Raw genomic sequence first — 18,338 nt, 5'->3', positions numbered from 1 at the left:
AAACTTGAAAATAAAAAAGTTCAGAAAAAGTATACTAAAAAAGATGAAAAAAAAACGTACCCCATCACAAGTATAGAAAATAAAAACTTTTGACAGTGAGTGTAAAGTCGACAGATTGGCGATGTAATAAAAGAAAGCTGAAATCGAAGCTGTTCTGTAGTGTTGTAAGCTTTGTAGGCTAAGATAATGTGAGTGTGTGCTGCACCTCCCCCAGTAGAGCTTGCTTCTAGCAAACCAATGATTAAAACACAAAACACATTAACTAGATAAAGACTCATGTCTGAGATCACAAATTTCAATGACTGTTGCTAAGTGAAGCTTTAAGCTGTAAGCTGTACCCTGCTGGGCAACATTAAAGCTAGTATAGTTAGCCAGCTAACATTACAGATGAAGCCCACCACAATACAGGCTGTTTCAGTAACAGATGCTGAAATACCACCTGTGTAAATGATAAAGAAGTTGGGAGCACGCCGAGACATCGGTGTTAGTGACAGATGAAATGCTTCTATTTATATTCATGTGGGTGGTGTGTTAGTAGCTATTAGCCTGTTAGCAGTTGTCCACTCGTTTGTGTAGTTGTCTTCAGTATTTCCTGGTTCTGATTTAGCAGCACAACAGATGGAAAAAGAAACTGTAACTAGTCTTATTAGTCCAGACCAGCTGAACTGAGGGTAGCTGAGCTACCCAGTATGGCCTTGAGGGCCATTTGGCTTGACAGTGGAAAAGAGGCCTTGAATGGCTGTAGCATCACCAGAGATTGAACTAACAATCTCCTGATACAGCACACTTTATGTCTCAGAGATAAACCCTTTGCTTTAAAAAAAATCTTTACCCAATACTAATGATATTATATTTTCACTAATAATAATGCTTGATGTATATCTTAGACACTGCCTAAGGTACTGAAAGCCTCAACCAATTGATGGAATAATGAGATCGGACGATTACTAAGGCATTTCAGAGCAAAATGTGTTACCTAGTGTATGGAAGCTAGGCTTAGGTTAAAATTCATAGGTCTTCCAGCATGTCAAATAACAGTAATTATCAGACTCGCTCTAGTAATCGGATCAGCTGCCAGGTACCAAGAGTTTTTACTGAACTGGGAAAATCTGTCACTAAGGTAGTTAAGAAGCTCCTTGGTGGCAAGGCTCCAGGGGTGGATGAGATCCGCCCTGAGTTCCTCAAGGCTCTGGATGTTGTGGGGCTGTCTTGGCTGACACGCCTTTTCAACATTGCGTGGACATCGGGGGCGGTGCCACTGGATTGGCAGACTGGGGTGGTGGTGCCTCTTTTTAAAAAAGGGGACCGGAGGGTGTGTTCCAACTACAGGGGAATCACACTCCTCAGCCTCCCTGGCAAGGTCTATGCAGGGGTACTGGAGAAGAGAGTCCGGCTTATAGTCGAACCTCGGATCCAGGAGGAACAGTGCGGGTTCTGCCCTGGTCGTGGAACACTGGACCAACTCTTCACCCTCTCCAGGATTCTGGAGGGTTCATGGGAGTTTGCCCAACCAGTCCACATTTGTTTTGTGGCTCTGGAGAAGGCATTCGACTGTGTTCCCCGGGGTATTCTGTGGGAGGTGCTTCAGGAGTACGGGGTACATGGCTCTTTGCTACGAGCCATTCAGGCCCTGTACAAACAAAGCTGGAGTTTGGTTCGCATAGCCGGCAGTAAGTCAGACTCGTTCCCAGTGAGAGTTGGACTCCGTCAGGGCTGCCCTTTGTCACCGATTCTATTCATAATTTTTATGGATAGAATTTCTAGGCGCAGTCAAGGGATGGAGGGTGTCCGGTTTGGTGACCTCAGGGTCACATCGCTGCTATTTGCAGATGATGTGGTCCTATTGGGGACATCAGGCCGCGAACTTCAGCTTTCGCTGGATCGGTTTGCAGCCGAGTGTGAAGCGGCTGGGATGAGAATCAGTACCTCTAAATCCGAGACCATGGTTCTCAGGCGGAAAAGGGTGGAGAGCCCTCTCTGGGTCGGGGATAGGCTCTTGCCTCAAGTGGAGGAGTTCAAGTATCTTGGGGTCTTGTTCACGAGTGATGGTACAAGGGAGCGGGAGATTGACAGGCGGATTGGTGCTGGGTCAGCAGTGATGCGGGCTCTTTACCGGTCTGTTGTGGTAAAGAAAGAGCTGAGCCATAAGGCAAGGCTCTCCATTTACCGGTCGATCTACGTTCCCACCCTCACCTATGGTCATGAGCTTTGGGTAATGACCGAAAGAATAAGATCGCGAATACAAGCGGCCGAAATGAGTTTCCTCCGCAGGGTGTCTGGACTCTCCCTTAGAGATAGGGTGAGAAGTTCAGTCATCCGGGAGGGACTCAGAGTAGAGCCACTGCTTCTTCACGTCGAGAGGAGCCAGCTGAGGTGGTTCGGGCATCTGGTTAGGATGCCTCCTGGTGTCACAGGCGAGTCCACCTGGGAGGAGACCCCGGGGAAGACCCAGGACACGCTGGCGCGACTATATCGCCCAGCTGGCCTGGGAGCACCTCGGAATCCCCCTTGGAGAGCTGGCGGAAGTGGCTGGGGAAAGGGAGGTCTGGGCTTCATTGCTTAGGATACTGCCCCCGCGACTCGAACCCCGGACAAGCGGAAGATAATGGATGGATGGATGGATGGATGGAAAATCTGCTTTTAGTTACAGCACACCAGTGAGCTGGAATTCACTACAGGAACACTAAAACTCAGCTCACTGATGTCACTTAGTCATTTTAAACTTTTAATATCGAACCACCTTCAGACAGCCTGTACCTGTTTTATTTAATCTTATTTATTCGTAACTTTTATTTCTTGTTTTAGTTCTTCTCTTAGTTCTTTATTACTTTTTATCTTATTTTAATTAGTTTCTTCTTCTTCTTCTTCTTCTTCTTCTTATTATTATTATTATAATGTTTTTTCTTTTATTAATCTTCTTCTGATCTTAATCTCTTATCAATTAAACCTAAGTTTTATTTTGATCTATTTTTATCTTTTTTTCACTGTTATTTTAAAATTTTCTTTTAATGTAAAATGATTAAATATAGATAGTATTTTCTTTGTCATGTCAATCCCTGTTTTTATAAATGCTCGGCTACATTGAAAATGAGGGTTGCGCTCAATGTACTTCTAAGTCATAATAAAGGTTGATTTATTGATTGTTTGATAATGACCCAAAGTTTACAATAAAAAGCACAACAGAAAGGTTGCAAAGGAACTGTTTCAGACTGGTCAGCAATGAGTCCTGATCTCAACCCCTTTAAAAATCTTTGGAGACTGCCATAGGGAAGCGATACCTTGAACTTGAAAAGTTTACAATGGAGGAGTGGAAAAATATTACCAGTAGACAGGTGCAAGAAGCATGTACATGGCTACCAAAAATGTTTGGAGGCTGTCATTGCTGCTGAAGAGTGTGTAACAAAACATTAGGAAAGGGTGCCATTAATACTGTCAATACTGTCATATTTTGTTTCTAACTTTAGACATCCATTAAAATATTCTAATGATAAAACGTTGGCATATTTCTATTTATTTATGAAAACATTGAAAAAATAATGGTAGCCAGAACTATCACTGTATTTACCATTCTGATGTCTGTTTCTGGAAGCCATTGTCGCACGAACCACCACGGAGTGATTTTATAATGTTGCAGCTTTGTTGTTGCTATTCTTGTCTGGACATGGAAGGGCCTTTTGACCTTCTTCCAATAAATTCTTATCCCATAGTTACTAAATTTGTTACAATCCAAGTTGAACATAAAATAAATATGTGTGCAATTAGTTTTATATCAATACAAAAATTTGAAACACATACACAAAACTTATTTTAAGTTTTGGATCTTGGCTCTATATACAACATCCGGAGGATCCGACCCTTCCTCACCCGAGAAGCCACCCAGGTGCTAGTGCAGTCTCTGGTCATCTCAAGGCTTGACTACTGCAACTCGCTCTTGGCTGGTCTTCCCATGCAGACCATCAAGCCTCTGCAACTCATCCAGAATGCGGCAGCACGACTCGTCTTCAATCTGCCCAAGTTCAGCCACGTCACCCCATTGCTGAGCTCCCTTCACTGGCTTCCTGTAGCTGCGCGCATCAGATTTAAAACCCTAACGCTGGCCTACAAAGCCAAAAATGGACCAGTTCCTACCTATTTGATGGCAATGGTAAAATCTCGAACTGTACCACGGGCCCTTCGAGCTTCGAGTACAGCTCGGCTTGACCCGCCATCCTTCAAGGTGCACGGAAGACGAGCGTCGAGAATGTTCTCTGCACTGGCACCCAGGTGGTGGAATGAACTCCCACTGGCTGTCCGAACAGCAGAGTCTCTTGCTGTCTTCAAACGCAAACTGAAGACTCATCTTTTTACACAGCACTTAAATGAGCATTGAACTATAAGCTGCACTTTTTTTATTTATTGTATTGTATCTTATTGTTATTGTATTGCATTGAATGGCACAGAGTTCTGCGTTCAACTCTTTCTTTTTCTCTTGGTGACTGCAGTGACATATTTGTCTCTAGCAGTATCTGAGCTTAGGACTGTCTTTTTCTCTAAGCTATTGGTAACTAGCAAAGATACTTTCTCTAGATTGACAAAGCACTTCTTATAAGTCACTCTGGATAAGAGTGTCTGCTAAATGCTGTAAATGTAAATGTAAACATATACGTAGAATGTTTGATTTGTTCTGTGCATAAGAATATACAACAGAAAGAGATCCTTGTTCTCTTTTTTCATAGATATAAAGATGTCACATCTTTTTGGAAAGTTTGATGCAGAATGACTGAAAAATGCATTAATATCATGAGCTAATATCAGCAAGCAATTAAGTAACCACTCATAGATTGTTTGTCATAGATTGATCATAGATTGCTTTGCTGCTTTAATTCAGTGTAAGTTTAAATGAACAAGCTTTTTCAAGCTTCCATCCCCTAAAGAGCCTGTGAGAACAGGTTGATTATAATGTGGTGTCTGATATTGTCATTCAAGGTAGCTGCAAAGAGTTTTGTACCCTCTCAATTTCTTTTTGCAGAGGTGATATTTTCCCATTATCTCTTTACTCACACACAGGGCAATGGTTTTTAGAGCAGTCTAAACATAAATTTACAATCTCGAGATTGCTCCTACCACCATTTTGAAATCAGGGTCTACAGACAACAGATGAATCAGCTGAGGAAACAAACAGAAACTTTAATTAACACAAAACACAAGCCTACCTTTAATGAACATTTCCTTCGCAGAAAAATAAATGTATAGGAAAACATAGAAATAAAATACATAGTAGACATGACTGCAGCTGGTACACATCATAAACCTAAGGTTTAGTACATAAAGTAAGGACATACAGGTGTAGTTTTGGGAAATGGAATGACTTGTATCATGAATTCACATTTGTATGAAGGTTAAATCAAAATCAACACTCACTAATGCTTGCTTGGACCTTTGAGAAAGTGTCTCATTTTGTAACTGTTTTTGTCTATGGGAAACAAGAAGTAAATATTCACAAATCTGCCTTGTTGTTACATACAGTGGTAACTAAAATTTTCCAAAACAGATACATTTTGTCCCGTATACATTTCACTGCTGAATATCACTTGGTTCTCTGAGTTATGTGGTCGTTAAGTAGTATTTAAAAATATGCTATAAGCACATTCTAAAATCAAGCTAATAGATCTTGTGTGAGAATACCTGAAACACCTGAAACAGCTACTTTAATTGTATACTACCATATTTGACAAAGCTTGCAGGTTTGTTCAGGGTATTTTGTGTGAAGGTCACTGCAGAAAATGACATTCTGGGAAATATATACATTCTAAAGCTAGCAAATAACTTTCTCAACATGAGATTTATACATTGAAATTACACATGAATTATTATTATTACAATTATGCAACTTATTTCTACATAATTTTATAATTTCTAGCATCATTTTAACTAGTGAAATTGTTATTCAACATTTTTTCAAACATTATTTATATATCCTAACTGCATCATGTTTTGAAACAAGAAAAAATTATCAGCTAAAAAAATGACCTCAAAGTAAAAGTAAGAATCTAGGAATAAGTGAAATTCTCCCATTATATTCTTACAACAATCTCAAAGGGGATAAATTAAGATACATTGAATAGACTTAAGTTGATTTCACTTGCTAAGACACAACTTTTTACAATGCTGTCAGTCTTGATGTCTTAAATGTCCTTAAATGTTAAAGCTAAATATGTAAGCTTGCATGTAGCAATTCTCTTATTTTGATCACTTACTAACCTTTGATAAAAATGACACAGTGTTCAGAGGAAAAATGTATATAGGACAAAACAAACAGGCATAGGATAGTGGTTAAGTGCACATATTCTATTCTAAACTGGATCTTAACAATATATATGCAATCCAAAAAGAAGAATGGACACATTTATTTTTTGGCTATTATGAGGCTATGGTAGATGGGCTTGACTATAATATGCAGGTAGAGAGAGCTGTCAATAAGGTACTCTGATGTACGACGTTGCAGGTCAGCATCCGCCAGAAAGTCCCCAGTCTCCTCTGTGCTTTGGTGGAAATTGTAAACATGGCGTACCACAACCTTTCCCTGCTGCCGAGCTGCAACAATTACTGTCTTCTGGAAGCTAACACCAGCAAAGTCTGGACTTGAGGTGGCGGGTGTGATGATAATGCGCGGCTGTCCGCCGTCAGTACGCGTAGGTTGCATAGATCCATGCTCAGAGTAGGTTGAGCGGACACTGAGTGGGAGCCAACGTGGAGAGAAGAGAGCATTCCATGTCACTCGCTTGCTAGCGTCATGGCCACTCGGGCCCAACTGCGTCTGAAAGCTGAAGCTGCGGTCATCGCGTGTGGGGTTGTTAATCACCCATGGTGAGCCCCAAGCTGAGGAAAGGTAGTTACGTGGCATGAAGAGGCTGCAGTTAACGTCAAAGTACTTGGCCAACTGGACAGGTGAGGCTGCGTGAAACTGGAAGGTCAAAAAGAGAAGATCACGCACCGACTCATAATACTTAAGCATCAGTGGTGACTGCTTCTGCAGACGGAAGAGGTGTTGAGGTGGTATCATACCATACCGGACTGCCCGCAATGCGCTCTCTGCTGTCATGTCTGGTGGCTGGTTCTGACTGATCCAAGCCTCCAGAGCCTCATACAACTCCAGCTCACTTTGGAGCACAAGGTCAGACCGCTGCATGAGGGACAGCAGAAGTTCATCACTGATAGAACGCCACTCTGCACTCTGGAGCACGGATGACAAGTTCCAAGAGAGGTACTGCAAGCAACTGTCCCTTAGAGTGGTATCTCCAGTCTGCACTGCATACTGGTACCAGCTCACCACATGACCTGTTGGGGAGTCGCTGGACAGATGTTGTGCCATATAACGCGTGAGGCCTTGCTGCAGGGCCCATATGTGGTACTTACTGGCTAGCCTATGTAAAGCAATGGCCTGGTCAGGGCGCACAGAGATGTCACCACAGTAGAGGTACCTGCCAAAAAGAGGGGCCACATTAGACAAAAATTACCTTGAGATTATATTTTTAAAATAAAGGTTCCTAAATGGTTCTTGGCACGATACTTACCTTGGATGTATGTTTTAGGAGCTATTTTTATGAAGATTATTAAGATAAATAACTTAGCTATTTCATTACTTTTGTATATTCTTTGATCTATTTCATAAGTATGAATGACTACCTCATGTACCCAAGTACACTCATAGTCAGCAGAGAACATTTAGGGTCTTGTAGACTTTCAGAGAAAGCTTAATGATTTTGGAAAATTAAACATGCAGGACTATAATTGTGAATGATTATATTTAATATCTGCAGGTTCTATATGTATACTCATATTTCATTGTTTGTGTTCATTGTTAAGGATTGCCTAAAAGGAAAATCCAATCAAGATTTTTTTTTCTGTGCTATTCAGGTAGATACAGCCAATCAATCTCTGGTTAGGCCCTCAGGAGCTGAACAGAAATTAAAAACAGTTAATGTGTGCTAGCTTTAGTTTTCTGCTAACCTACTATTAGACACCCCCCAGGAATGCTAGCAAAAAGTGCTTCATTGTAGAGATGGGTTTTTTTCTAGAGAAGTGGTCACCGACTGCTTCTTTCCGAGCTCTTTCTTAACCTGATCCATCTAATTACTGCCTTCAGAAGTCCTTGATTAGACAAAGGATGTGTGTTAGATTTGGGTTGGACATGAAAAGTGCTGGAGAGTCTACAGGAGGAGTGTTGGTAACCACTGTTCTGGACTTTCATGGCCCAAATATTAGGCCTAATTCTAACAAACACAATTTGCCATTAGTCACTTCCTGAAAAAGGTCAAATAAAAATTGCAATATTTGACATATTGTTCATAGCAATTTCTAGTGGTGCCAATATATATAATTTTTTTATATTTGTCATTTTTTTCTTTGACTAATTTTACTTAAGAAGTTACAATTCTGTTTTCAGTTTAAGATCAAGCTGATACACAACATCATGATTTCTATTAAGTGTTTTTCTTTAAAAAGTATTTGCTGCCGTCTTTTTACGCTGTAGCTTTAAACAGCTCCTCTCACCTAATGAACTTATCGAAAACGGAAGCACATTCGGCGCTTTCTCTGAGAACGAGGTTGCTGGAGTTCCGCATCTGTAGGAGCTCATCGAATACATCACTCTGCAGTGTCAACACCAGTGAGTGGGCCTGGATCACCTTCACTTCATCTGTGCTGACAGTTTGTATCCGCAGAGTTACATCACTGCCATTGCCGAGGGCGAGCAGGGCCTCCATCCGCTGCACCAGAGCCATTGAGTGATTCAGTAGAGTTGCACTGTTCTCTAGTGATGCCTCCTGCTTCAGTGCAGCTGCAGATGAGACAGGGGACAAAATATGATGACAACATGCATGTTGCAAAGAAATTATAATGAACACTCAGTTCTGTTGCCAGCTGCTGAAATACCTTGGATAAAATTCTACTTTGATAAACATATGATATCCATTATGTTATTTTTTCAATATGTTAAACTCTGCAAATAAGTAGAAAAGCACTCAAATTTCCATATAAATGCTATATTTAAGTTGTTCCCTATACAAGACGTGTTACCTTAGAATATGTGTTACGTATTCCCTTAGAAAATGTAACATATAGAAGCATATCATCTGACTGGGAGTGTTCAAACTTTTTGCATATAATGGTATTACAGTGATATGTATTGGTGTAAATGCATATAAATACAATGATAAGACCCCTGTAGTAATTGTACCTCTATACACTACTACAGTTTAAACCCGTAACCCAGGGCTAGCTCTACATTAGAGCACCAACTTCAGTCTGACCTAAAGTCATATGCATACATTTGAACACTCCTGAACAAATTACATGTTCTGTTGATTGTTTAACTGTGCATAAATTAACACATCCTCTACAGAGGACACACTTGAATATGATTTTTTTGCTACATTTTGGTGTGCCATGTCCATTTAATTTGCAAAAAATATTTTAAAAAAATTAATAAAAACAAATCTGTGCATTAAATGTAGAAGATGTATTAACTTGGAAAATTAATAAAAAGTAATTTGTCAGATCCTGTTTACTGCACTGGTGATAAGGTAATGATTTTGGAGAAATATCCCTGAATTTGTTGAGCTGGTGCCACCAGGGGTTCTTTACGCGCCAGTGTAAGTAGCTGTAGAAGAAAGAAAGTAAATGAACAGATCTGTCAATCTATCCATCATGGATATCTTTTTAGAGCAAAGGAGAGACAGAGGGTTAGTGACGCAAAACCAGCTGCTCTCTGCTCTGTTGAAATGAGTCGATATTCCTTGCCAAAATCATGCGATTGAGCACATAAAATCATTTCGGCCCTGCTACACACCCTTATGATAATTATGTTCTAGCTCCTGAACTGAGCGAGTGAATAATGAGGCTGCATCCAAATGCAAACTGCAAAGGTTAAAATCCTGACAGCTCAGTTCCTCTCTCCTCACAGTTGCGCTGGCCAGTCAATGGAATTTGCCAAATTGTGTGGTCAGCAATGCACAAGAAATTTAAAAAGATGAAAGGACTGCTTTCACGTGTTGGAAAAAAACACATGGTTGTAAGAGAAATTCACAACTGGCAATAACTAACATATATTTAAGAAGACATTTTCATGGTATGCAATAATATCACAAAATAAAATTTTTCTGAGATTTGACAAGTTGGAACAGTTGGAATGTGCTGGAATGTGGCATCACCAAGGCCACATTAAAAAAGCTATCATAAAAATATTAATACAATTATTTGTATTTAGTGTTTGTGTTAATCAGTACATCCAATTAAAGAAGATCAAAACAATCTTGGTCTGTAGGCATCATCAGGCATTCAAACTCATGGCCTCCTGACAATATAGCAAAACCTCAGACAGTTATGCCACATAGAAATCCTTGTTAAGTCTCTTTTTAATGAAACGTACAGCTGGTCAGTGTTCTTTGTTCTGGGTTCTGAGCTCCACAACATGCTCTGAAAAGCTATATTGCTGCTGTTGGAACAACACCTTGTCCATTTTTTGGTTTTTGACACCATTTGAACATGCCTGTTGTCCTTTGTATTGTGATTAAATGTCTAGATGAATGGACCAAGAGAAACGTGCCACAAACTCTGGTTCCACTGACTTACATTAAAAGCAAAGAATGTGTTTTTCCTTCTCTGATAAAGGTATCATTTGCAGATACAAGGTTTTGTTCTGACAGCAGCTATATGATAATGATATCCTCATATCACCCGCACCTGGAAAGAATTCAGCTTTGCAAAAAACGCTTGTAATCTAATATCAAAATGAAAATGACATTATAGCAGCCTTTTTTCATATTTAACTACTTATTACATTATTACATTTGTGCTTTGAATTTGAGGGCTACCTTTAAAGATGGCAGAAAATGATTATACCAGTACATGAAATGAAATATTAATTCTGTGCCCAATCTGCCCAACTGACATAGCAGTTAGCCACGAAAATTAGCCAATATTGATAACCCACATGCTTTATGAGTATCAGCAGTTGCTATAAGTCTATAAACAAAGAATCCCTGTGTAACAGTATTACAACTATATGATGTAATCTCGTAATGCAAATACACTGAGGACAACTTATTAAACTTTTGGGGCTGGGCTGGGTACAATGGCATTCCCCCTCCAAAGCCCGTCCCCAGATTCCTCTACTCACAATACTCATTGGGTGATTTCGACAAGCACACCATCAACTCCTACTTTGAGCTCTTTCTTTGGTGGTGGATTGGTTTAAAATTTACCACTACTGTGAAAAATCACAAATAAACCATTCCATATCAAACCACTCAACTGAAATATACAGACATTTTGAAAAATTGGTGGAATTCTCCTTTAACAGAAATCAAAACTATATGTAATTCTGTTTAGCTTCACCCCCAGCACTAGCATATTTATATTATTTTAGATTGTGAATGCTTGTTTATTTGTGTGACAATTGAGACTGAATCACATCTGTAAATAAAGCCAGTTAAAATGATTTGGGTACAGAATTAGCAAATCATTCTTCCACAAAACATATGGAATGCTGATTAAAACAGACATTTCTTACACCGCTGATATCAAATATTGCACCTGAAGCTTATATTAATGTGCTGATATGACTCATTACAATCAGTTTCTCCAATCTGAAAGTTCTTCTGTTTTTAGACTGGAGCAAAATATTTTGAGGAAGCCTTCCCACCACCCTCCTCCAGCTTCAGCTGTCTATGTATAGTCCAGCATTGGTGAGTGGGAGAATAGCATAGAGATAAGGATACTTGTTCAATAATTCAGGATGTACTGACCTGACATTGCGTAAGAGAAAGAAAATCACTGTCACTGTACAATTACACTGCTGTTCATGCAGCTGTAAAATGTACAGTTTTGTCCCAACACTTGCAATATGAACATGAACATGAAAATGTTTTTGTTCAATACCATCTACTGAATCGGTAAAAAGTATATCATTACAATAATAAGAATAGGTATTAAGATTATGTCTTGCATATAACAATTCACATTAGATGATAATATCATATAACAACAACAACAATAATAATAATAATATTCTTGCCAATATTCTTGAGTCTTTTTTGTGTGATATACAAAGAAGGTTTCAAGCCATCTGAGCAGTTAATGAAAAGACAGTCAAATCTTACCTCCTCCTACCGTCTGGACTGCAAACACCACAAATAGGCCAGACAGACAGACCATGGTTGAAATTCTCTGTCCAAAGAGGTGATGCATGTCACAGCCGTTATCTCCCTGTTTTCCTTTCTTTCCTGCCTTTTTCTTTCTTCTTCCAGCTTTATCTTTCTGCCCTTTTTTCTCTGTGATATGGCTGTGTGAGCATGAGTGTGGTTGCCAGGATATGTGTTTGTGAGTGTGTGTGTGTGTGTGTGTGTGTGTGTATGCGTGTCCCGTATGGTGCCCAGTCCTCCTGTCCCACACTCTTTATGTAGGACAGTGGCCCTTCCCATAGCCTTGCGAGGAACCATTGATTGGTGGAATCTGGCTGGGCCGTTGCTATGACAACAGCTTTGATTTTTGAATTTCTCCCTTTCTCAATGTTACATGGCATCGATCTGTGGCACTCAGCCAGTTGAGATGTGGCTGAAATGTATTTTTTGGATACGAGTGTGCACATGAGGTGAGATTGTGTCCACAAAAAAAGAAACTACCGCACATTTGTTTCTTTTTTTTATTTTTGACATAGAAAACAAATTGCAGGAACTGTATAAACATTTCATGATAAATGGACTAATAGCAATGATCCCATATAACATGGAATAAAACCACATTACATTAACAGACATTAAAGTTAATTTCCCTTCTCCTATAAAGAATATAATAGAACACATGCAAATAAACATAAATAGAAAGGCAATGAAAATCATAACATTTCAAATCATAACATGATTTGCCTTTAGATTTTTGTACAACCATCCAGTGTTGAGCACTGAAGGTCCTCCAGTGCCAATGTTACTGATATTGCTGATTAATGATACACCAATGGTACTCCAGTGATAAACAAATTCATAGCAGTAGATTGAAACTGAAGTGTGATAACTGAGTGAGGTGAATATAAACAGGCTAAAATATCATCGCCCTGTAAAGCCTGAAATAATCATTTTCAGGGAGTTCATACCACATTGTACATCTTTACTGATTAACGTCACACAGCTCAATGTTTCGGCCACAAATAATATAAAAATCAATATCATGCTGATGATGTGATGACAGTAGTAGATAATTCACTCACATCCTCAGAAGATGCTCTTTCACCAAGTTTACACTGAGTTCTCTCTGAATGCTCCTTCAAAGCACTCGCAAAATTCAGATTCATCCAGTTATGGGGGGCCGAAGCACAACCGATGTTACAAAATGTTCTTCTGCACGTTACATGCAGTTACACATTTCAGCCAGAGAGCCAGAATTCCCTAAATCTTACAACCCCATTTCCAATGATGGTCCATCCATCCATCCATCCAGCCATCCATCCATCCATCCATCCATTTTCTAAACCGCTTCTCCGTCAGGGTCATGGGGTTGGGACGTTGTGTAAAACATAAAAACAGAATACGATGATTTGCAAATTTTCAACCTATATTCAATTGAATACACTACAAAGACAAGATATTTAATGTTCAAACAGATACATTTTATTGTTTTTTGAAAATATTCAATCATTTTGAATTTGATGCCTGCAACACGTTCCAAAGAGGTTGGGACAGGGGCAACAAAAGACTGGGAAAGTTGAGGAATGCTCAAAAAACACCTGTTTGGAACATTGCACAGGTGATCAGGTTAATTGGAAACAGGTAAGTGTCATGATTGGGTGTAAAGGCAGCATCACTGAAAGGCTCAGTCATTCACAAGCAAGGATGTGAACAACTGCGTGAGCAAATAGTCCAACAGTTTAACAACAACGTTTCTCAATGTGCAATTGCAAGGAATTTAGGGATTTCATCATCTACAGTCCTAATATGATCAAAAGATTCAGAGAATCTGGAGAAATCTCTACAAGTAAGTGGCGAGGCAGAAAACCATCATTGAATGCCTGTGACCTTCAATCCCTCAGGCGGCACTGCATTAAAGACCAACATCATTCTGTAACGGATATTACCACATGGGCTCAGGAGCATTTCAGAAAACCATTGTCAGTGAACACAGTTCGCCGATCCATCTACAAGTGCTAGTTAAAACTCTGCCATGCAAAGTGAAAGCCATATATCACCAACACCCAGAAACGCTTCTCTGGGCCCGAACTCATCTGAGATGGACTGACGCAAAGTGGAAAAGTGTCCACATTTCAAATTGTTTTTGGAAATCATGGATGTCGTGTCCTCTGGGCCAAAGAGGAAAAGGACTGTCCAGATTGTTATCAGCGCAAAGTTCAAAAGCCAGCATCTCTGATGGTATGAGGGTGTGTTAGTGCCCTCTTGCACATCTGTGAAGGCACCATTAATGCTGAAAGGTACATACAGGTTTTGTAGCAAGGGTCGTCCCTGCTTATTTCAGCAAGACAATGCCAAGCCACATTCTGCACGTGTTACAACAGCGTGGCTTCATAGTAAAAGAGTGTAGGTACTATAATGGGCTGCCTGTAGTCCAGACCTGTCTCCCATTGAAAATGTGTGGTGCATTATGAAGCGAAAAATACGACAATGGAGACTCCGGACAGTTGAGCAACTGAAGTTGTACATCAAGCAAGAATGGAAAAGAATTCCACTTACAAAGCTTCAACAATTGGTGTCTTCAGTTCCCAAACGCTTATTGAGTGTTGTTAAAAGGAAAGGTGATGTAACACAGTGGTAAACATGCCCCTGTCCCAACTTCTTTGGAATGTGTTGCAGATTCAAAATGAGTGAATATTTGCAGTTTGAACATTAAATATCTTGTCTTTGTAGTGTATACAATTTAATATATGTTGAAAAGGATTTGCAGATCATAGTATTCTGTTTTTATTTATGTTTTACACAACGTCCCAACTTCATTGGAATTGGGGTTGTACATAGTGTTGCTTTAACAGCTCTAAAAGAATTAGAAGGTTGCACAGGCAGGTACATACAGCAAACTTCAGCTAGGCCTCAGTCTGCACTATTACAGGTGATTAGAAGCATCAAGCTAGGAAAATATATGAAAATGACTTCAATAATGTACTGCATTAATATGTTATTAATGTGTTACAGTGCTCTTTTGATAGTATATTTCTATATAGGTTTTTCAGGCTGTCACGATTGGCCCCTCCCAGTCCTGTCCATGTGTTTGTGTTTTGGTTTAGCCCATGTGCGTTTGTTTTGGTCCAGCCCCCTTGTTTCATGACTCCACCCCTTGATTGTCTCCATCTGTTTTCCACCTGTTCCTCGTTTACCCTGTGTATTTAGGCCCTGTGTTTGCCCTTTGTGTTTGCTCCTCTTTGTTGTCTGTGTGATTCTGGTTTATCATGTTTGTCCCCCGATCGATCCATGTTGGTTACATGAACCTGGACCACTTAGACGATGACCCTGAATTTGCCTATAATAAACGTTGTTTAACTTATCTCCGCATATGCATCCGCCTCCTCGCTCCCCGTTACAGAAAGACCAGCCGCCTAAGGAAGCAGCGGATAAGCGACACACTGGCATGTGGCTGTTCCGTTGGGACAAAACTCTGGCTGTTTCCACGCAGCCTGAGTTACCCGCTTCACAACGCCGCCAAGCCAGTGAGAGCAAATTGCTGAGGGAACACAAGCAGGCTCGCCTGCCCCCATAGACGTCACTGCAGGCTCACCTGCCCCCGAGGACGTCGCTGCAGGCTCGCCTGCCCCCGTGGACATTGCAGCCCCTTTGTTCCCGCCCATCCCGCCCTTGTCTGGGTCTGTTTCCCATGGGCCTCCTGTTCCTGTGTCTGCTGTTGGCCTCCCGTTTCTTCTGTATATGCTTCTGTGTCTCCTGTTTCTGTTCCTTTTGTTTTTGCCCTGCTCTGTCCCTGGTGTGGTCTTGTTCGTATCTGTTGTGTCTGTGCCCATTCCTGTTCCTGTTGTGATTCCCGTTCCTGTGTCTCCTTTCATTTCTGTCCCAGTTTTTGTCTGTCCGTTTCTGTTCCTGTTTCTGTCTTGGTTCCTGTTCCCCTGTAATTTGCGTGGTCTGTGGTCCGTTCTTGTTTTCATCGTCCTGTTGTTCCTCCGTTCGTCTCTAGTTTAGTGTCTATTTGTGGTGTACCTCCCTGTCCTCCCTCCATGTTTCATCCTCGTTCTCTTCCTGTTTCATCTGTTCCTGTGTTTAGTGTTGTCTCCCGCTTCTGTGCTCGCTTCTGCTTCTGTGCCTTTGTCTTCTGTCCCTTGTTCCCACTCCTGTGCCCATTTCAGCTTCTGTGCCTTTGTCTTCTGTCCCTTGTTCCCACTTCAGTGCCTATTTCTGCTCCTGTGCCCGTTTCTGCTCCTCCTTCTGTGCCTATGGTTCCTGTTCCACATTCTTCTGTGTCTGTGCCTGTCCCGTGTCCTGTCCGTTACTGTTCCTGTGTAGTTTGGTTCTATTTTTGGTCCCTTGTGTCTGTTTGGTTTTGTTTTGTTCTGTTTTGTTTGGCATGCCTCGGTGTGCTTGCCTTTGGGTGGGGGGGTACTGTCACGATTGGCCCCTCCCAGTCCTGTCCATGTGTTCGTGTTGTTTTGGTTTGGTCCAGCCCCCTCGTTTCATGACTCCACTGCTGAATCTTTGTTGTTTGTATTGGTCTTTGTACTGTTGTTTGTACTGTTCTGCAAAAAGGCAATGGTTATTATAGGGATGAATGGCTCTCCTTACCTAAGATGCAGAACCTCTTATATATGCTCAAATCCTTTCAGAAATCCTATGGCATCATCCACTATTTTGTATTATGAGTTAAAAGGCTACATTTAAAAGTACACCTACATTTAAAAGTACACCTTTTTACACATAAAAAGAAGGTTCTTCACTAGTTCATTAGTAAAGGCAATGGTTATATAGAGAATTTGAAACATTGAAATGTTTAAATGCTTCTTTGCATTGTTAAATTGTTCTTCTGTGTGAATATACGGTTCTTTTAAGAACCTTTAAAAATGTGCTATAAACAGCACCCAAAATGGCTCCACTATTTTTACAAGTCAGATATAACAACAACAACAATGGTTCTATATACTGTAGTAGGGGTGCCAATGCCAGTCCTGGTGGCACTATGCACATCTTAGTGCTTTCTTTCCTTAAGCACACTTGTCTAATTAACAAAAGCATCTCATTGACTGTGGTGTGTAAAGTTTCCAAGACCTCCAGGACTAGGACTGGGAGCCCCTGCTGTAAGTCTGAACTATTGCTTTAATTGCAAGTATTGCTCAGTGAGGTGCTGATGGGCAGGACTGGAGCTCTAAATCCTCTCTCAGATCTGAGACAAAGAGAGGAAAACCTCCCAAACAGCCAGAACTGCTGCGCTGGAACAATCCGGCCGCTCCCCGCCATGCTTCCTGCCGCGCTCCCTGCCTCCGCATCAAATCCCCTTCAGTAACAGACTCATATCAACAATAGAACGATATCAGATACCATCTGCTCAGCTCACTGTTCGGTGCTTCAGTCTGCCTGTCCATCCGTCTGTCTGTCTTTCTGAGTTCTAACTGTCTGACAAATGGTGTGAAACTGAAGAGATCTCTAACTCAGTACTCCATACTGCAAAAATGATATCTTACCAAGTGAAATGATCTTAACCCTCCACTACACAGTGTTGCCATATGGCAACAATTACTTTACCTCAATTTTACTAAAATCAGTAATATAAAGTCTGTGTTTTCCTATTTAATTATGGACAAATGGTGTTTTACTTTAAAAGGACAAACATGTCATGGCCAGGAATTCTTATTATGATGTTGTTATTACCATACATTCCAAATACCACTGAAATTGTATCAATTTCCAATATTTGTTAATATTAGGTCATACATTTCACTAAGTATTATTTGGATTTGTCAGCCACACTGCTGTGTATGATCCATTCATACCAGCACAACACCACTTTCTTTGAGAAAGTAGCATTAGCTAGCATTAACAGTGGCTTTTAGCTAGTTTAATTCCGCAGCCTTTCTCAATTCACATGGCGTATAAGCAGGTGAGCTGAAGGCAGAGCAATATATCCACCTCTGATGCTCACTTTGTCGAGTAAAGAAAGACACAAAGAACATAAACCTTGCACTTCTTGCAGAACGTGCCTTTCAATTAATTTCAGAATAGTCTCACTTTATATTAAACATATCCACTAGAGTGCAATTATATCAAATGTATATTTGTAGCACAAGACAACTGTGGTTGGTAAAGTGTAGTCGGTAACACCTCTGCCTTCCCACTGTAAACTGGGGTTCAATCCTCAAGTTGAGG

General features: G+C 40.5%; 1 protein-coding gene across 1 annotated transcript; it reads right to left on the bottom strand.

Annotated features, from left to right (window-relative positions):
* Positions 1-5,141: 5,141 nt before the first annotated feature.
* btbd17b (BTB (POZ) domain containing 17b) lies at positions 5,142-12,424 on the bottom strand. Its single transcript, XM_017717050.2, has 3 exons — positions 12,141-12,424; positions 8,533-8,818; positions 5,142-7,460 (listed from the first exon to the last, which is right to left on the bottom strand). The coding sequence occupies exons 1-3, from the start codon at positions 12,226-12,228 to the stop codon at positions 6,386-6,388; spliced, it is 1,449 nt and encodes a 482-aa protein (XP_017572539.1). The 5' UTR covers positions 12,229-12,424; the 3' UTR covers positions 5,142-6,385.
* Between the last annotated feature and the right edge of the window lie 5,914 nt (positions 12,425-18,338).

The sequence above is a fragment of the Pygocentrus nattereri genome, chromosome 14 (assembly GCF_015220715.1).
Source record: "Pygocentrus nattereri isolate fPygNat1 chromosome 14, fPygNat1.pri, whole genome shotgun sequence".
In the NCBI taxonomy this organism is placed as follows: Eukaryota; Metazoa; Chordata; class Actinopteri; order Characiformes; family Serrasalmidae; genus Pygocentrus; species Pygocentrus nattereri.
This window is presented reverse-complemented; position numbering and strand designations above follow the sequence as displayed.

What these genes read in the sequence shown, in the direction of transcription:
- btbd17b (XM_017717050.2), bottom strand. Translation starts at nt 12,228, where the DNA reads ATGCATCACCTCTTTGGACAGAGAATTTCAACCATGGTCTGTCTGTCT. An exon ending in AGTCCAGACGGTAGGAGGAG is followed by an intron (nt 8,819 to 12,140) that starts GTAAGATTTGAC and finishes TCTCATCTGCAG; the next exon opens with CTGCACTGAAGCAGGAGGCA. An exon ending in GTTTTCGATAAGTTCATTAG is followed by an intron (nt 7,461 to 8,532) that starts GTGAGAGGAGCT and finishes TCTTTTTGGCAG; the next exon opens with GTACCTCTACTGTGGTGACA.